At 33.0% G+C, this 22,793-nt stretch overlaps 1 protein-coding gene across 1 annotated transcript in view; it reads left to right on the forward strand.

Moving 5' to 3' along the window:
* The window catches only part of hsd17b7 (hydroxysteroid (17-beta) dehydrogenase 7), a 31,653-nt gene extending 9,314 nt beyond the window's left edge, over positions 1–22,339 (forward strand). The window contains exons 7-9 of the mRNA XM_061931296.2: positions 19,077–19,133; positions 19,211–19,309; positions 22,161–22,339. Coding sequence (XP_061787280.2) covers positions 19,077–19,133; positions 19,211–19,309; positions 22,161–22,244 — 240 coding nt within the window. The 3' untranslated portion in view covers positions 22,245–22,339. The remainder of the gene's footprint in view (positions 1–19,076; positions 19,134–19,210; positions 19,310–22,160) is intronic.
* Positions 22,340–22,793: the final 454 nt, after the last annotated feature.

Here is a 22,793-nt window from a genome sequence, read left to right on the forward strand (position 1 = left end):
GTGTCAATAATAACGCTGAATTAGTGTCACTATAACGCTGAATTAGTGTCAATAATAACGCTGAATTAGTGTCACTATAACGCTAAATTAGTGTCAATAATAACGCTGAATTAGTGTCACTAATAACGCTGAATTAGTGTCACTATAACGCTGAATTAGTGTCACTATAACGCTGAATTAGTGTCAATAATAACGCTGAATTAGTGTCAATAATAACGCTGAATTAGTGTCAATAATAACGCTGAATTAGTGTCACTATAACGCTGAATTAGTGTCACTAATAACGCTGAATTAGTGTCAATAATAATGCTGAATTAGTGTCAATAATAATGCTGAATTAGTGTCACTAATAACGCTGAATTAGTGTCAATAATAACGCTGAATTAGTGTCACTATAACGCTGAATTAGTGTCACTATAACGCTGAATTAGTGTCAATAATAACGCTGAATTAGTGTCACTATAACGCTGAATTAGTGTCAATAATAACGCTGAATTAGTGTCAATAATAACGCTGAATTAGTGTCAATAATAACGCTGAATTAGTGTCAATAATAACGCTGAATTAGTGTCAATAATAACGCTGAATTAGTGTCACTATAACGCTGAATTAGTGTCACTAATAACGCTGAATTAGTGTCACTATAACGCTGAATTAGTGTCACTATAACGCTGAATTAGTGTCAATAATAACGCTGAATTAGTGTCACTATAACGCTGAATTAGTGTCAATAATAACGCTGAATTAGTGTCACTATAACGCTGAATTAGTGTCAATAATAACGCTGAATTAGTGTCACTATAACGCTGAATTAGTGTCACTAATAACGCTGAATTAGTGTCACTATAACGCTGAATTAGTGTCACTATAACGCTGAATAGTGTCAATAAACGCTGAATTAGTGTCACTATAACGCTGAATTAGTGTCACTATAACGCTGAATTAGTGTCAATAATAACGCTGAATTAGTGTCAATAATAACGCTGAATTTGTGTCAATAATAACGCTGAATTAGTGTCACTATAACGCTGAATTAGTGTCAATAATAACGCTGAATTAGTGTCACTATAACGCTAAATTAGTGTCAATAATAACGCTGAATTAGTGTCACTAATAACGCTGAATTAGTGTCACTATAACGCTGAATTAGTGTCACTATAACGCTAAATTAGTGTCAATAATAACGCTGAATTAGTGTCACTAATAACGCTGAATTAGTGTCACTATAACGCTGAATTAGTGTCACTATAACGCTGAATTAGTGTCAATAATAACGCTGAATTAGTGTCAATAATAACGCTGAATTAGTGTCAATAATAACGCTGAATTAGTGTCACTATAACGCTGAATTAGTGTCACTAATAACGCTGAATTAGTGTCAATAATAATGCTGAATTAGTGTCACTAATAACGCTGAATTAGTGTCACTATAACGCTGAATTAGTGTCACTATAACGCTGAATTAGTGTCACTAATAACGCTGAATTAGTGTCAATAATAACGCTGAATTAGTGTCACTATAACGCTGAATTAGTGTCAATAATAACGCTGAATTAGTGTCACTATAACGCTGAATTAGTGTCACTAATAACGCTGAATTAGTGTCAATAATAACGCTGAATTAGTGTCACTAATAACGCTGAATTAGTGTCACTATAACGCTGAATTAGTGTCACTATAACGCTGAATTAGTGTCACTATAACGCTGAATTAGTGTCAATAATAACGCTGAATTAGTGTCACTATAACGCTGAATTAGTGTCAATAATAACGCTGAATTAGTGTCACTATAATGCTGAATTAGTGTCAATAATAACGCTGAATTAGTGTCAATAATAACGCTGAATTAGTGTCACTATAACGCTGAATTAGTGTCAATAATAACGCTGAATTAGTGTCAATAATAACACTGAATTAGTGTCACTATAACGCTGAATTAGTGTCAATAATAACGCTGAATTAGTGTCACTATAACGCTGAATTAGTGTCAATAATAACGATGAATTAGTGTCACTATAACGCTGAATTAGTGTCAATAATAACGCTGAATTAGTGTCACTATAACGCTGAATTAGTGTCAATAATAACGCTGATTAGTGTCACTAATAATGCTGAATTAGTGTCACTATAACGCTGAATTAGTGTCACTATAACGCTGAATTAGTGTCAATAATAACGCTGAATTAGTGTCAATAATAACGCTGAATTAGTGTCAATAATAACGCTGAATTAGTGTCACTATAACGCTGAATTAGTGTCAATAATAACGCTGAATTAGTGTCACTAATAACGCTGAATTAGTGTCACTAATAACGCTGAATTAGTGTCACTATAAAGCTGAATTAGTGTCAATAATAACGCTGAATTAGTGTCACTATAACGCTGAATTAGTGTCAATAATAACGCTGAATTAGTGTCACTAATAACGCTGAATTAGTGTCACTATAACGCTGAATTAGTGTCACTATAACGCTGAATTAGTGTCACTAATAACGCTGAATTAGTGTCAATAATAACGCTGAATTAGTGTCACTATAACGCTGAATTAGTGTCACTATAACGCTGAATTAGTGTCACTAATAACGCTGAATTAGTGTCAATAATAACGCTGAATTAGTGTCAATAATAACGCTAAATTAGTGTCAATAATAACGCTGAATTAGTGTCTCTATAACGCTGAATTAGTGTCAATAATAACGCTGAATTAGTGTCACTATAACGCTGAATTAGTGTCACTATAACGCTGAATTAGTGTCACTAATAACGCTGAATTAGTGTCACTATAACGCTGAATTAGTGTCACTATAACGCTGAATTAGTGTCAATAATAACGCTGAATTAGTGTCACTATAACGCTGAATTAGTGTCAATAATAACGCTGAATTAGTGTCACTATAACGCTGAATTAGTGTCAATAATAACGCTGAATTAGTGTCACTATAACGCTGAATTAGTGTCAATAATAACGCTGAATTAGTGTCAATAATAACGCTGAATTAGTGTCACTATAACGCTGAATTAGTGTCAATAATAACGCTGAATTAGTGTCACTATAACGCTGAATTAGTGTCAATAATAACGCTGAATTAGTGTCAATAATAACGCTGAATTAGTGTCAATAATAACGCTGAATTAGTGTCAATATAACGCTGAATTAGTGTCACTATAACGCTGAATTAGCGTCAATAATAACGCTGAATTAGTGTCACTATAACGCTGAATTAGTGTCACTATAACGCTGAATTAGTGTCACTATAACGCTGAATTTAGTGTCAATAATAACGCTGAATTAGTGTCACTATAACGCTGAATTAGTGTCAATAATAACGCTGAATTAGTGTCAATAATAACGCTGAATTAGTGTCAATAATAACGCTGAATTAGTGTCAATAATAACGCTGAATTAGTGTCACTATAACGCTGAATTAGTGTCACTAATAACGCTGAATTAGTGTCACTAATAACGCTGAATTAGTGTCACTATAACCGAATAGTCTACCTGAATTAGTGTCAATAATAACGCTGAATTAGTGTCACTATAACGCTGAATTAGTGTCAATACTAACGCTGAATTAGTGTCAATAATAACGCTGAATTAGTGTCAATAATAACGCTGAATTAGTGTCACTATAACGCTGAATTAGTGTCAATAATAACGCTGAATTAGTGTCACTAATAACGCTGAATTAGTGTCAATAATAACGCTGAATTAGTGTCACTATAACGCTGAATTAGTGTCAATAATAACGCTGAATTAGTGTCACTAATAACGCTGAATTAGTGTCAATAATAACGCTGAATTAGTGTCACTATAACGCTGAATTAGTGTCACTATAACGCTGAATTAGTGTCAATAATAACGCTGAATTAGTGTCAATAATAACGCTGAATTAGTGTCACTAATAACGCTGAATTAGTGTCAATAATAACGCTGAATTAGTGTCACTATAACGCTGAATTAGTGTCAATAATAACGCTGAATTAGTGTCACTAATAACGCTGAATTAGTGTCAATAATAACGCTGAATTAGTGTCAATAATAACGCTGAATTAGTGTCACTATAACGCTGAATTAGTGTCAATAATAACGCTGAATTAGTGTCAATAATAACGCTGAATTAGTGTCAATAATAACGCTGAATTAGTGTCACTATAACGCTGAATTAGTGTCAATAATAACGCTGAATTAGTGTCAATAATAATGCTGAATTAGTGTCACTAATAACGCTGAATTAGTGTCACTATAACGCTGAATTAGTGTCACTATAACGCTGAATTAGTGTCACTAATAACGCTGAATTAGTGTCAATAATAACGCTGAATTAGTGTCACTATAACGCTGAATTAGTGTCAATAATAACGCTGAATTAGTGTCACTATAACGCTGAATTAGTGTCACTAATAACGCTGAATTAGTGTCAATAATAACGCTGAATTAGTGTCACTAATAACGCTGAATTAGTGTCACTATAACGCTGAATTAGTGTCACTATAACGCTGAATTAGTGTCACTATAACGCTGAATTAGTGTCAATAATAACGCTGAATTAGTGTCACTATAACGCTGAATTAGTGTCAATAATAACGCTGAATTAGTGTCACTATAATGCTGAATTAGTGTCAATAATAACGCTGAATTAGTGTCAATAATAACGCTGAATTAGTGTCACTATAACGCTGAATTAGTGTCAATAATAACGCTGAATTAGTGTCAATAATAACACTGAATTAGTGTCACTATAACGCTGAATTAGTGTCAATAATAACGCTGAATTAGTGTCACTATAACGCTGAATTAGTGTCAATATAACGATGAATTAGTGTCACTATAACGCTGAATTAGTGTCAATAATAACGCTGATTAGTGTCACTATAACGCTGAATTAGTGTCAATAATAACGCTGAATTAGTGTCACTAATAATGCTGAATTAGTGTCACTATAACGCTGAATTAGTGTCACTATAACGCTGAATTAGTGTCAATAATAACGCTGAATTAGTGTCAATAATAACGCTGAATTAGTGTCAATAATAACGCTGAATTAGTGTCAATAATAACGCTGAATTAGTGTCACTATAACGCTGAATTAGTGTCAATAATAACGCTGAATTAGTGTCACTAATAACGCTGAATTAGTGTCACTAATAACGCTGAATTAGTGTCACTATAAAGCTGAATTAGTGTCAATAATAACGCTGAATTAGTGTCACTATAACGCTGAATTAGTGTCAATAATAACGCTGAATTAGTGTCACTAATAACGCTGAATTAGTGTCACTATAACGCTGAATTAGTGTCACTATAACGCTGAATTAGTGTCACTAATAACGCTGAATTAGTGTCAATAATAACGCTGAATTAGTGTCACTATAACGCTGAATTAGTGTCACTATAACGCTGAATTAGTGTCACTAATAACGCTGAATTAGTGTCAATAATAACGCTGAATTAGTGTCAATAATAACGCTGAATTAGTGTCTCTATAACGCTGAATTAGTGTCAATAATAACGCTGAATTAGTGTCACTATACGCTGAATTAGTGTCACTATAACGCTGAATTAGTGTCACTAATAACGCTGAATTAGTGTCACTATAACGCTGAATTAGTGTCACTATAACGCTGAATTAGTGTCAATAATAACGCTGAATTAGTGTCACTATAACGCTGAATTAGTGTCAATAATAACGCTGAATTAGTGTCACTATAACGCTGAATTAGTGTCAATAATAACGCTGAATTAGTGTCACTATAACGCTGAATTAGTGTCAATAATAACGCTGAATTAGTGTCAATAATAACGCTGAATTAGTGTCACTATAACGCTGAATTAGTGTCAATAATAACGCTGAATTAGTGTCACTATAACGCTGAATTAGTGTCAATAATAACGCTGAATTAGTGTCAATAATAACGCTGAATTAGTGTCAATAATAACGCTGAATTAGTGTCAATAATAACGCTGAATTAGTGTCACTATAACGCTGAATTAGCGTCAATAATAACGCTGAATTAGTGTCACTAATAACGCTGAATTAGTGTCACTATAACGCTGAATTAGTGTCACTATAACGCTGAATTAGTGTCAATAATAACGCTGAATTAGTGTCACTATAACGCTGAATTAGTGTCAATAATAACGCTGAATTAGTGTCAATAATAACGCTGAATTAGTGTCAATAATAACGCTGAATTAGTGTCAATAATAACGCTGAATTAGTGTCACTATAACGCTGAATTAGTGTCACTAATAACGCTGAATTAGTGTCACTATAACGCTGAATTAGTGTCACTATAACGCTGAATTAGTGTCAATAATAACGCTGAATTAGTGTCACTATAACGCTGAATTAGTGTCAATACTAACGCTGAATTAGTGTCAATAATAACGCTGAATTAGTGTCAATAATAACGCTGAATTAGTGTCACTATAACGCTGAATTAGTGTCAATAATAACGCTGAATTAGTGTCACTAATAACGCTGAATTAGTGTCAATAATAACGCTGAATTAGTGTCACTATAACGCTGAATTAGTGTCAATAATAACGCTGAATTAGTGTCACTAATAACGCTGAATTAGTGTCAATAATAACGCTGAATTAGTGTCACTATAACGCTGAATTAGTGTCACTATAACGCTGAATTAGTGTCAATAATAACGCTGAATTAGTGTCAATAATAACGCTGAATTAGTGTCACTAATAACGCTGAATTAGTGTCAATAATAACGCTGAATTAGTGTCACTATAACGCTGAATTAGTGTCAATAATAACGCTGAATTAGTGTCACTAATAACGCTGAATTAGTGTCAATAATAACGCTGAATTAGTGTCAATAATAACGCTGAATTAGTGTCACTATATCGCTGAATTAGCGTCAATAATAACGCTGAATTAGTGTCACTAATAACGCTGAATTAGTGTCACTATAACGCTGAATTAGTGTCACTATAACGCTGAATTAGTGTCAATAATAACGCTGAATTAGTGTCACTATAACGCTGAATTAGCGTCAATAATAACGCTGAATTAGTGTCACTAATAACGCTGAATTAGTGTCACTATAACGCTGAATTAGTGTCACTATAACGCTGAATTAGTGTCAATAATAACGCTGAATTAGTGTCAATAATAACGCTGAATTAGTGTCAATAATAACGCTGAATTAGTGTCACTATAACGCTGAATTAGTGTCAATAATAACGCTGAATAGTGTCAATAATAACGCTGAATTAGTGTCAATAATAACGCTGAATTAGTGTCAATAATAACGCTGAATTAGTGTCAATAATAACGCTGAATTAGTGTCACTATAACGCTGAATTTAGTGTCACTAATAACGCTGAATTAGTGTCACTATAACGCTGAATTAGTGTCACTATAACGCTGAATTAGTGTCAATAATAACGCTGAATTAGTGTCACTATAACGCTGAATTAGTGTCAATAATAACGCTGAATTAGTGTCACTATAACGCTGAATTAGTGTCAATAATAACGCTGAATTAGTGTCACTATAACGCTGAATTAGTGTCACTAATAACGCTGAATTAGTGTCACTATAACGCTGAATTAGTGTCACTATAACGCTGAATTAGTGTCAATAATAACGCTGAATTAGTGTCACTATAACGCTGAATTAGTGTCACTATAACGCTGAATTAGTGTCAATAATAACGCTGAATTAGTGTCAATAATAACGCTGAATTTGTGTCAATAATAACGCTGAATTAGTGTCACTATAACGCTGAATTAGTGTCAATAATAACGCTGAATTAGTGTCACTATAACGCTACTAAATTAGTGTCAATAATAACGCTGAATTAGTGTCACTAATAACGCTGAATTAGTGTCACTATAACGCTGAATTAGTGTCACTATAACGCTAAATTAGTGTCAATAATAACGCTGAATTAGTGTCACTAATAACGCTGAATTAGTGTCACTATAACGCTGAATTAGTGTCACTATAACGCTGAATTAGTGTCAATAATAACGCTGAATTAGTGTCAATAATAACGCTGAATTAGTGTCAATAATAACGCTGAATTAGTGTCACTATAACGCTGAATTAGTGTCACTAATAACGCTGAATTAGTGTCAATAATAATGCTGAATTAGTGTCACTAATAACGCTGAATTAGTGTCACTATAACGCTGAATTAGTGTCACTATAACGCTGAATTAGTGTCACTAATAACGCTGAATTAGTGTCAATAATAACGCTGAATTAGTGTCACTATAACGCTGAATTAGTGTCAATAATAACGCTGAATTAGTGTCACTATAACGCTGAATTAGTGTCACTAATAACGCTGAATTAGTGTCAATAATAACGCTGAATTAGTGTCACTAATAACGCTGAATTAGTGTCACTATAACGCTGAATTAGTGTCACTATAACGCTGAATTAGTGTCACTATAACGCTGAATTAGTGTCAATAATAACGCTGAATTAGTGTCACTATAACGCTGAATTAGTGTCAATAATAACGCTGAATTAGTGTCACTATAATGCTGAATTAGTGTCAATAATAACGCTGAATTAGTGTCAATAATAACGCTGAATTAGTGTCACTATAACGCTGAATTAGTGTCAATAATAACGCTGAATTAGTGTCAATAATAACACTGAATTAGTGTCACTATAACGCTGAATTAGTGTCAATAATAACGCTGAATTAGTGTCACTATAACGCTGAATTAGTGTCAATAATAACGATGAATTAGTGTCACTATAACGCTGAATTAGTGTCAATAATAACGCTGAATTAGTGTCACTATAACGCTGAATTAGTGTCAATAATAACGCTGAATTAGTGTCACTAATAATGCTGAATTAGTGTCACTATAACGCTGATTAGTGTCACTATAACGCTGAATTAGTGTCAATAATAACGCTGAATTAGTGTCAATAATAACGCTGAATTAGTGTCAATAATAACGCTGAATTAGTGTCAATAATAACGCTGAATTAGTGTCAACTATAACGCTGAATTAGTGTCAATAATAACGCTGAATTAGTGTCACTAATAACGCTGAATTAGTGTCACTAATAACGCTGAATTAGTGTCACTATAAAGCTGAATTAGTGTCAATAATAACGCTGAATTAGTGTCACTATAACGCTGAATTAGTGTCAATAATAACGCTGAATTAGTGTCACTAATAACGCTGAATTAGTGTCACTATAACGCTGAATTAGTGTCACTATAACGCTGAATTAGTGTCACTAATAACGCTGAATTAGTGTCAATAATAACGCTGAATTAGTGTCACTATAACGCTGAATTAGTGTCACTATAACGCTGAATTAGTGTCACTAATAACGCTGAATTAGTGTCAATAATAACGCTGAATTAGTGTCAATAATAACGCTAAATTAGTGTCAATAATAACGCTGAATTAGTGTCTCTATAACGCTGAATTAGTGTCAATAATAACGCTGAATTAGTGTCACTATAACGCTGAATTAGTGTCACTATAACGCTGAATTAGTGTCACTAATAACGCTGAATTAGTGTCACTATAACGCTGAATTAGTGTCACTATAACGCTGAATTAGTGTCAATAATAACGCTGAATTAGTGTCACTATAACGCTGAATTAGTGTCAATAATAACGCTGAATTAGTGTCACTATAACGCTGAATTAGTGTCAATAATAACGCTGAATTAGTGTCACTATAACGCTGAATTAGTGTCAATAATAACGCTGAATTAGTGTCAATAATAACGCTGAATTAGTGTCACTATAACGCTGAATTAGTGTCAATAATAACGCTGAATTAGTGTCACTATAACGCTGAATTAGTGTCAATAATAACGCTGAATTAGTGTCAATAATAACGCTGAATTAGTGTCAATAATAACGCTGAATTAGTGTCAATAATAACGCTGAATTAGTGTCACTATAACGCTGAATTAGCGTCAATAATAACGCTGAATTAGTGTCACTAATAACGCTGAATTAGTGTCACTATAACGCTGAATTAGTGTCACTATAACGCTGAATTAGTGTCAATAATAACGCTGAATTAGTGTCACTATAACGCTGAATTAGTGTCAATAATAACGCTGAATTAGTGTCAATAATAACGCTGAATTAGTGTCAATAATAACGCTGAATTAGTGTCAATAATAACGCTGAATTAGTGTCACTATAACGCTGAATTAGTGTCACTAATAACGCTGAATTAGTGTCACTATAACGCTGAATTAGTGTCACTATAACGCTGAATTAGTGTCAATAATAACGCTGAATTAGTGTCACTATAACGCTGAATTAGTGTCAATACTAACGCTGAATTAGTGTCAATAATAACGCTGAATTAGTGTCAATAATAACGCTGAATTAGTGTCACTATAACGCTGAATTAGTGTCAATAATAACGCTGAATTAGTGTCACTAATAACGCTGAATTAGTGTCAATAATAACGCTGAATTAGTGTCACTATAACGCTGAATTAGTGTCAATAATAACGCTGAATTAGTGTCACTAATAACGCTGAATTAGTGTCAATAATAACGCTGAATTAGTGTCACTATAACGCTGAATTAGTGTCACTATAACGCTGAATTAGTGTCAATAATAACGCTGAATTAGTGTCAATAATAACGCTGAATTAGTGTCACTAATAACGCTGAATTAGTGTCAATAATAACGCTGAATTAGTGTCACTATAACGCTGAATTAGTGTCAATAATAACGCTGAATTAGTGTCACTAATAACGCTGAATTAGTGTCAATAATAACGCTGAATTAGTGTCAATAATAACGCTGAATTAGTGTCACTATAACGCTGAATTAGTGTCAATAATAACGCTGAATTAGTGTCAATAATAACGCTGAATTAGTGTCAATAATAACGCTGAATTAGTGTCACTATAACGCTGAATTAGTGTCAATAATAACGCTGAATTAGTGTCAATAATAATGCTGAATTAGTGTCACTAATAACGCTGAATTAGTGTCACTATAACGCTGAATTAGTGTCACTATAACGCTGAATTAGTGTCACTAATAACGCTGAATTAGTGTCAATAATAACGCTGAATTAGTGTCACTATAACGCTGAATTAGTGTCAATAATAACGCTGAATTAGTGTCACTATAACGCTGAATTAGTGTCACTAATAACGCTGAATTAGTGTCAATAATAACGCTGAATTAGTGTCACTAATAACGCTGAATTAGTGTCACTATAACGCTGAATTAGTGTCACTATAACGCTGAATTAGTGTCACTATAACGCTGAATTAGTGTCAATAATAACGCTGAATTAGTGTCACTATAACGCTGAATTAGTGTCAATAATAACGCTGAATTAGTGTCACTATAATGCTGAATTAGTGTCAATAATAACGCTGAATTAGTGTCAATAATAACGCTGAATTAGTGTCACTATAACGCTGAATTAGTGTCAATAATAACGCTGAATTAGTGTCAATAATAACACTGAATTAGTGTCACTATAACGCTGAATTAGTGTCAATAATAACGCTGAATTAGTGTCACTATAACGCTGAATTAGTGTCAATAATAACGATGAATTAGTGTCACTATAACGCTGAATTAGTGTCACTAATAACGCTGAATTAGTGTCACTATAACGCTGAATTAGTGTCACTATAACGCTGAATTAGTGTCACTATAACGCTGAATTAGTGTCAATAATAACGCTGAATTAGTGTCACTATAACGCTGAATTAGTGTCAATAATAACGCTGAATTAGTGTCACTATAATGCTGAATTAGTGTCAATAATAACGCTGAATTAGTGTCAATAATAACGCTGAATTAGTGTCACTATAACGCTGAATTAGTGTCAATAATAACGCTGAATTAGTGTCAATAATAACACTGAATTAGTGTCACTATAACGCTGAATTAGTGTCAATAATAACGCTGAATTAGTGTCACTATAACGCTGAATTAGTGTCAATAATAACGATGAATTAGTGTCACTATAACGCTGAATTAGTGTCAATAATAACGCTGAATTAGTGTCACTATAACGCTGAATTAGTGTCAATAATAACGCTGAATTAGTGTCACTAATAATGCTGAATTAGTGTCACTATAACGCTGAATTAGTGTCACTATAACGCTGAATTAGTGTCAATAATAACGCTGAATTAGTGTCAATAATAACGCTGAATTAGTGTCAATAATAACGCTGAATTAGTGTCAATAATAACGCTGAATTAGTGTCACTATAACGCTGAATTAGTGTCAATAATAACGCTGAATTAGTGTCACTAATAACGCTGAATTAGTGTCACTAATAACGCTGAATTAGTGTCACTATAAAGCTGAATTAGTGTCAATAATAACGCTGAATTAGTGTCACTATAACGCTGAATTAGTGTCAATAATAACGCTGAATTAGTGTCACTAATAACGCTGAATTAGTGTCACTATAACGCTGAATTAGTGTCACTATAACGCTGAATTAGTGTCACTAATAACGCTGAATTAGTGTCAATAATAACGCTGAATTAGTGTCACTATAACGCTGAATTAGTGTCACTATAACGCTGAATTAGTGTCACTAATAACGCTGAATTAGTGTCAATAATAACGCTGAATTAGTGTCAATAATAACGCTAAATTAGTGTCAATAATAACGCTGAATTAGTGTCTCTATAACGCTGAATTAGTGTCAATAATAACGCTGAATTAGTGTCACTATAACGCTGAATTAGTGTCACTATAACGCTGAATTAGTGTCACTAATAACGCTGAATTAGTGTCACTATAACGCTGAATTAGTGTCACTATAACGCTGAATTAGTGTCAATAATAACGCTGAATTAGTGTCACTATAACGCTGAATTAGTGTCAATAATAACGCTGAATTAGTGTCACTATAACGCTGAATTAGTGTCAATAATAACGCTGAATTAGTGTCACTATAACGCTGAATTAGTGTCAATAATAACGCTGAATTAGTGTCACTATAACGCTGAATTAGTGTCAATAATAACGCTGAATTAGTGTCACTAATAACGCTGAATTAGTGTCAATAATAACGCTGAATTAGTGTCAATAATAACGCTGAATTAGTGTCAATAACGCTGAATTAGTGTCAATAATAACGCTGAATTAGTGTCACTATAACGCTGAATTAGTTTCAATAATAACGCTGAATTAGTGTCACTATAACGCTGAATTAGTGTCACTATAACGCTGAATTAGTGTCAATAATAACGCTGAATTAGTGTCACTAATAACGCTGAATTAGTGTCACTATAACGCTGAATTAGTGTCAATAATAACGCTGAATTAGTGTCACTATAACGCTGAATTAGTGTCAATAATAACGCTGAATTAGTGTCAATAATAACGCTGAATTAGTGTCACTATAACGCTGAATTAGTGTCAATAATAACGCTGAATTAGTGTCACTATAACGCTGAATTAGTGTCAATAATAACGCTGAATTAGTGTCAATAATAACGCTGAATTAGTGTCACTATAACGCTGAATTAGTGTCACTATAACGCTGAATTAGTGTCAATAATAACGCTGAATTAGTGTCAATAATAACGCTGAATTAGTGTCAATAATAACGCTGAATTAGTGTCACTATAACGCTGAATTAGTGTCACTATAACGCTGAATTAGTGTCACTATAACGCTGAATTAGTGTCAATAATAACGCTGAATTAGTGTCACTATAACGCTGAATTAGTGTCAATAATAACGCTGAATTAGTGTCAATAACGCTGAATTAGTGTCACTATAACGCTGAATTAGTGTCAATAATAACGCTGAATTAGTGTCACTATAACGCTGAATTAGTGTCACTATAACGCTGAATTAGTGTCAATAATAACGCTGAATTAGTGTCAATAATAACGCTGAATTAGTGTCAATAATAACGCTGAATTAGTGTCACTAATAACGCTGAATTAGTGTCAATAATAACGCTGAATTAGTGTCACTAATAACGCTGAATTAGTGTCACTATAACGCTGAATTAGTGTCACTATAACGCTGAATTAGTGTCAATAATAACGCTGAATTAGTGTCACTATAACGCTGAATTAGTGTCAATAATAACGCTGAATTAGTGTCACTAATAACGCTGAATTAGTGTCAATAATAACGCTGAATTAGTGTCAATAATAACGCTGAATTAGTGTCAATAACGCTGAATTAGTGTCAATAATAACGCTGAATTAGTGTCACTATAACGCTGAATTAGTTTCAATAATAACGCTGAATTAGTGTCACTATAACGCTGAATTAGTGTCACTATAACGCTGAATTAGTGTCAATAATAACGCTGAATTAGTGTCACTAATAACGCTGAATTAGTGTCACTATAACGCTGAATTAGTGTCACTATAACGCTGAATTAGTGTCACTAATAACGCTGAATTAGTGTCAATAATAACGCTGAATTAGTGTCACTATAACGCTGAATTAGTGTCACTATAACGCTGAATTAGTGTCACTAATAACGCTGAATTAGTGTCAATAATAACGCTGAATTAGTGTCAATAATAACGCTAAATTAGTGTCAATAATAACGCTGAATTAGTGTCTCTATAACGCTGAATTAGTGTCAATAATAACGCTGAATTAGTGTCACTATAACGCTGAATTAGTGTCACTATAACGCTGAATTAGTGTCACTAATAACGCTGAATTAGTGTCACTATAACGCTGAATTAGTGTCACTATAACGCTGAATTAGTGTCAATAATAACGCTGAATTAGTGTCACTATAACGCTGAATTAGTGTCAATAATAACGCTGAATTAGTGTCACTATAACGCTGAATTAGTGTCAATAATAACGCTGAATTAGTGTCACTATAACGCTGAATTAGTGTCAATAATAACGCTGAATTAGTGTCACTATAACGCTGAATTAGTGTCAATAATAACGCTGAATTAGTGTCACTAATAACGCTGAATTAGTGTCAATAATAACGCTGAATTAGTGTCAATAATAACGCTGAATTAGTGTCAATAACGCTGAATTAGTGTCAATAATAACGCTGAATTAGTGTCACTATAACGCTGAATTAGTTTCAATAATAACGCTGAATTAGTGTCACTATAACGCTGAATTAGTGTCACTATAACGCTGAATTAGTGTCAATAATAACGCTGAATTAGTGTCACTAATAACGCTGAATTAGTGTCACTATAACGCTGAATTAGTGTCAATAATAACGCTGAATTAGTGTCACTATAACGCTGAATTAGTGTCAATAATAACGCTGAATTAGTGTCAATAATAACGCTGAATTAGTGTCACTATAACGCTGAATTAGTGTCAATAATAACGCTGAATTAGTGTCACTATAACGCTGAATTAGTGTCAATAATAACGCTGAATTAGTGTCAATAATAACGCTGAATTAGTGTCACTATAACGCTGAATTAGTGTCACTATAACGCTGAATTAGTGTCAATAATAACGCTGAATTAGTGTCAATAATAACGCTGAATTAGTGTCAATAATAACGCTGAATTAGTGTCACTATAACGCTGAATTAGTGTCACTATAACGCTGAATTAGTGTCACTATAACGCTGAATTAGTGTCAATAATAACGCTGAATTAGTGTCACTATAACGCTGAATTAGTGTCAATAATAACGCTGAATTAGTGTCAATAACGCTGAATTAGTGTCACTATAACGCTGAATTAGTGTCAATAATAACGCTGAATTAGTGTCACTATAACGCTGAATTAGTGTCACTATAACGCTGAATTAGTGTCAATAATAACGCTGAATTAGTGTCAATAATAACGCTGAATTAGTGTCAATAATAACGCTGAATTAGTGTCACTAATAACGCTGAATTAGTGTCAATAATAACGCTGAATTAGTGTCACTAATAACGCTGAATTAGTGTCACTATAACGCTGAATTAGTGTCACTATAACGCTGAATTAGTGTCAATAATAACGCTGAATTAGTGTCACTATAACGCTGAATTAGTGTCAATAATAACGCTGAATTAGTGTCACTAATAACGCTGAATTAGTGTCAATAATAACGCTGAATTAGTGTCAATAATAACGCTGAATTAGTGTCAATAACGCTGAATTAGTGTCAATAATAACGCTGAATTAGTGTCACTATAACGCTGAATTAGTTTCAATAATAACGCTGAATTAGTGTCACTATAACGCTGAATTAGTGTCACTATAACGCTGAATTAGTGTCAATAATAACGCTGAATTAGTGTCACTAATAACGCTGAATTAGTGTCACTATAACGCTGAATTAGTGTCAATAATAACGCTGAATTAGTGTCACTATAACGCTGAATTAGTGTCAATAATAACGCTGAATTAGTGTCAATAATAACGCTGAATTAGTGTCACTATAACGCTGAATTAGTGTCAATAATAACGCTGAATTAGTGTCACTATAACGCTGAATTAGTGTCAATAATAACGCTGAATTAGTGTCAATAATAACGCTGAATTAGTGTCACTATAACGCTGAATTAGTGTCACTATAACGCTGAATTAGTGTCAATAATAACGCTGAATTAGTGTCAATAATAACGCTGAATTAGTGTCAATAATAACGCTGAATTAGTGTCACTATAACGCTGAATTAGTGTCACTATAACGCTGAATTAGTGTCACTATAACGCTGAATTAGTGTCACTATAACGCTGAATTAGTGTCAATAATAACGCTGAATTAGTGTCACTATAACGCTGAATTAGTGTCAATAATAACGCTGAATTAGTGTCAATAACGCTGAATTAGTGTCACTATAACGCTGAATTAGTGTCAATAATAACGCTGAATTAGTGTCACTATAACGCTGAATTAGTGTCACTATAACGCTGAATTAGTGTCAATAATAACGCTGAATTAGTGTCACTATAACGCTGAATTAGTGTCACTATAACGCTGAATTAGTGTCACTAATAACGCTGAATTAGTGTCACTATAACGCTGAATTAGTGTCAATAATAACGCTGAATTAGTGTCACTATAACGCTGAATTAGTGTCAATAATAACGCTGAATTAGTGTCACTATAACGCTGAATTAGTGTCAATAATAACGCTGAATTAGTGTCAATAATAACGCTGAATTAGTGTCACTATAACGCTGAATTAGTGTCAATAATAACGCTGAATTAGTGTCAATAATAACGCTGAATTAGTGTCACTATAACGCTGAATTAGTGTCAATAATAACGCTGAATTAGTGTCACTATAACGCTGAATTAGTGTCAATAATAACGCTGAATTAGTGTCACTATAACGCTGAATTAGTGTCAATAATAACGCTGAATTAGTGTCAATAATAACGCTGAATTAGTGTCAATAATAACGCTGAATTTGTGTCAATAATAACGCTGAATTAGTGTCACTATAACGCTGAATTAGTGTCAATAATAACGCTGAATTAGTGTCACTATAACGCTAAATTAGTGTCAATAATAACGCTGAATTAGTGTCACTAATAACGCTGAATTAGTGTCACTATAACGCTGAATTAGTGTCAATAATAACGCTGAATTAGTGTCACTATAACGCTGAATTAGTGTCAATAATAACGCTGAATTAGTGTCACTATAACGCTGAATTAGTGTCACTATAACGCTGAATTAGTGTCAATAATAACGCTGAATTAGTGTCACTATAACGCTGAATTAGTGTCACTATAACGCTGAATTAGTGTCACTATAACGCTGAATTAGTGTCAATAATAACGCTGAATTAGTGTCACTATAACGCTGAATTAGTGTCAATAATAACGCTGAATTAGTGTCAATAATAACGCTGAATTAGTGTCACTATAACGCTGAATTAGTGTCACTATAACGCTGAATTAGTGTCACTATAACGCTGAATTAGTGTCACTATAACGCTGAATTAGTGTCACTATAACGCTGAATTAGTGTCAATAATAACGCTGAATTAGTGTCACTATAACGCTGAATTAGTGTCAATAATAACGCTGAATTAGTGTCACTATAACGCTGAATTAGTGTCAATAATAACGCTGAATTAGTGTCAATAATAACGCTGAATTAGTGTCACTATAACGCTGAATTAGTGTCACTATAACGCTGAATTAGTGTCACTATAACGCTGAATTAGTGTCACTATAACGCTGAATTAGTGTCAATAATAACGCTGAATTAGTGTCACTATAACGCTGAATTAGTGTCAATAATAACGCTGAATTAGTGTCAATAATAACGCTGAATTAGTGTCAATAATAACGCTGAATTTGTGTCAATAATAACGCTGAATTAGTGTCACTATAACGCTGAATTAGTGTCAATAATAACGCTGAATTAGTGTCACTATAACGCTAAATTAGTGTCAATAATAACGCTGAATTAGTGTCACTAATAACGCTGAATTAGTGTCACTATAACGCTGAATTAGTGTCACTATAACGCTGAATTAGTGTCAATAATAACGCTGAATTAGTGTCAATAATAACGCTGAATTAGTGTCAATAATAACGCTGAATTAGTGTCAATAATAACGCTGAATTAGTGTCACTATAACGCTGAATTAGTGTCACTAATAACGCTGAATTAGTGTCAATAATAATGCTGAATTAGTGTCACTAATAACGCTGAATTAGTGTCACTATAATGCTGAATTAGTGTCACTATAGCGCTGAATTAGTGTCACTAATAACGCTGAATTAGTGTCACTATAACGCTGAATTAGTGTCAATAATAACGCTGAATTAGTGTCACGATAACGCTGAATTAGTGTCAATAATAAAGCTGAATTAGTGTCACTATAACGCTGAATTAGTGTCAATAATAACGCTGAATTAGTGTCACGATAACGCTGAATTAGTGTCAATAATAAAGCTGAATTAGTGTCACTATAACGCTGAATTAGTGTCAATAATAACGCTGAATTAGTGTCACTATAACGCTGAATTAGTGTCAATAATAACGCTGAATTAGTACAAATATGTACAATAGAGCCAAGTTTCAGTTCAATAGTATTGTCCCCGACTGGGGGAAAGTTTGCTGACGTGTGAGTGGTTGACAATACTTGAAGTTTCTGTGGCCTCATCATGTCCCCGTGTTGTGTGTTGAGTAGATCAGGATCTTCACCCACACCTTCACTCTCACACCCTACAACGGAGCAGAGTCTCTGGTACGTCACCGCCACAAAATACCCAACAAAACCGTGAATGTTGTGACCCAATAAGAGAATTGTCTGGACGTTCACAGCACTGGCTGTTCCTTCAAAGCCCCGAGTCTCTGGACCCCCGGGCAAAGTATCACAGCTTAACGTCGGGATTTGGGACAAACTACACGGAACCACGGCAGGTAAGTGTCTCTCTTCGTTAGCTACACCTGTGGATGCACCTGATGATGTTTTTAAATGCATTATGGTACCTCTTTTGCCTTAGTATTCAGCCAAAGACCAAATTATACCCACATTTTTGTCCTGTTCATCCAATTAGTCTGTTCCAACCACCAGAAATAGTAACAAAAACACATTTTAGAGAGAATAATTGTAGTTTTACATGCAAAAACGTGTGAAATAAATAGAAATGCCAAATGAAACGGATCATTGTGCATTTACATCACTTAAAGGGGAAGTACACGGTTTTGGGGGGGAATTTTGCCTATTGTTCACAATCAATATGAGAGACATGATGACAGGATTTTTTTTTTTTTTTATGCATTCTAGATATTAATAAATGCGATCAAAAGTCCCTCACACTGGAGCCTTTGAAAGTTGCTCTATTCTGCCTATAAAGCCCTTAAAAACATCTATTAAGGTTTTGTATACATGATGTAAGTAACATTTATAATAACATGTAATATATACATGATGTAAGTATATATGTAGTATCTAGTAACATTCATAATAACATGTCATATATACATGATGTAAGTATATATGTAGTATCTAGTAACATTCATAATAACATGTAATATATACATGATGTAAGTATATATGTCATGCAGTAACATTCCTAATAACATGTAATATATACATGATGTAAGTATATATGTCATGTAGTAACATTCATAATAACATGTAATATATACATGATGTAAGTATATATCATGTAGTAACATTCATAATAACATGTAATATAAACATGATGTAAGTATATATGTCATGTAGTAACATTCATAATAACATGTAATATATACATGATGTAAGTATATATGTCATGTAGTAACATTCATAATAACATGTAATATATACATGATGTAAGTATATATGTCATGTAGTAACATTCATAATAACATGTAATATATACATGATGTAAGTATATGTGTCATGTAGTAACATTCATAATAACATGTAATATATACCTGATGTAAGTATATATGTCATGTAGTAACATTCATAATATTATGTCATATATACATGATGTAAGTATATATGTCATGTAGTAACATTCATAATAACATGTAATATATACATGATGTAAGTATATATGTCATGTAGTAACATTCATAATAACATGTAATATATACATGATGTAAGTATATATGTCATGTAGTAACATTCATAATATTATGTCATATATACATGATGTAAGTATATATGTCATGTAGTAACATTCATAATAACATGTAATATATACATGATGTAAGTATATATGTCATGTAGTAACATTCATAATAACATGTAATATATACATGATGTAAGTATATATGTCATGTAGTAACATTCATAATAACATGTAATATATACATGTGAGTATATATGTCATGTAGTAACATTCATAATAACATGTAATATATACATGATGTAAGTATATATGTAGTATCTAGTAACATTCATAATAACATGTAATATATACATGATGTAAATATATATGTCATGTAGTAACATTCATAATAACATGTAATATATACATGATGTAAGTATATATGTCATGTAGTAACATTCATAATAACATGTAATATATACATGATGTAAGTATATATGTCATGTAGTAACATTCATAATAACATGTAATATATACATGATGTAAGTATATATGTCATGTAGTAACATTCATAATAACATGTAATATATACATGATGTAAGTATATATGTCATGTAGCAACATTCATAATAACATGTAATATATACATGATGTAAGTATATATGTCATGTAGTAACATTCATAATAACATGTAATATATACATGATGTAAGTATATATGTCATGTAGTAACATTCATAATAACATGTAATATATACATGATGTAAGTATATGTGTCATGTAGTAACATTCATAATAACATGTAATATAAACATGATGTAAGTATATATGTCATGTAGTAACATTCATAATAACATGTAATATGTACATGATGTAAGTATATATGTCATGTAGTAACATTCATAATAACATGTAATATATACATGATGTAAGTATATATGTCATGTAGTAACATTCATAATAACATGTAATATATACATGATGTAAGTATATATGTCATGTAGTAACATTCATAATAACATGTAATATATACATGATGTAAGTATATATGTCATGTAGTAACATTCATAATAACATGTAATATATACATGATGTAAGTATATATGTCATGTAGTAACATTCATAATAACATGTAATATATACATGATGTAAATATATATGTCATGTAGTAACATTCATAACAACATGTAGCATTTACGTATTTTGATCATTAATTTCCAAAAAACGCATCAAAACGTTTGCTTTTTCAACAAACGTAATAAAACATCACTTACTGCACAAGGTCTGCTGTCATTGTGGATGCCGACTGCTAGGATTTAGGTGAAAAATAACTCATAATCCTCACGAAGAAACGGGGGGTGGAACCAAGCGCCTTTCCGTGTCGTTCTCGCCATTCCCCACGTCTAAATGGGCTGTCAAAGTGTCCCATCTTGTCGGAATACCTACTCGTCCTTCTACTATCCAAGTGAGAGGCATGATTTATGACCTGGAATAAACTTACAAGGAGCAAGGAAACGATTGTTTTTATTTAATTTTATGGCTGGTATAGAGGACCTTTATTTAAGCTGACTTTTATTAATGTTTATTTACAAGTTAGAATGCATTTTTTTTAAAAACCATCCACCGTCATGTCTTTCATAAAGATTGTGCATTTCCCCGATGACTCAGCATCGTTCTTTGAGTGGTCATTCCACCTTTAACCAGCTGCTTTTTGTCTTGTGTCAGATGGACGTTGACGACAGCATGTGCCAAGTGCTTTATGAGGAACTCCTTCAGCTGGAGAAGGAAGTCAGGAGAAGATGTCGTTAGAAAAGAGTTCATTAACTGGAGTGTAATGACATCCACTGTACGTTAAGGCTGCGTTTACCTCTGGACCCACTGATAAATGCTCTTATTTACCTGGCCGTGTATGTCCTGACCTGTGTCTTCATTCATGTCATATCGTGGTTTTTACCAGTGTTGGGACTATTGCGGTAAATAGTAATCTAACACGTTATTTTTTATATTCAGTAACTCAGTTACCGTTTCTACATGATGCGTTACTGCGTTATTTTACCTTATTTTTTATGTAGTATCGGCTACAAACTGAGAAGATCTGAGTGTGTTTTATTGGAGCACTGCAGAAGAGGCGACAAGGAAGAGGCGCGCCGCCCGCTGTGTGTGTGTGGGAGGGGGCGTGTCTGTGTTTACTAACAAGACATAGCGAAGCCCAAAGTCGAGTTTCTTAACATGGAGATATTCTCACTACTTTTCTTTTGTCGACCACAAAGAAAAGAACATTTTAGTTCAATGTAAGTTGTGTCTTGGATCAAAGATCCTATCCTAGCAATTCAAATCCACTGAAACAGCTACAAAATC

The sequence above is a fragment of the Nerophis lumbriciformis genome, linkage group LG37 (assembly GCF_033978685.3).
Source record: "Nerophis lumbriciformis linkage group LG37, RoL_Nlum_v2.1, whole genome shotgun sequence".
In the NCBI taxonomy this organism is placed as follows: domain Eukaryota; kingdom Metazoa; phylum Chordata; class Actinopteri; order Syngnathiformes; family Syngnathidae; genus Nerophis; species Nerophis lumbriciformis.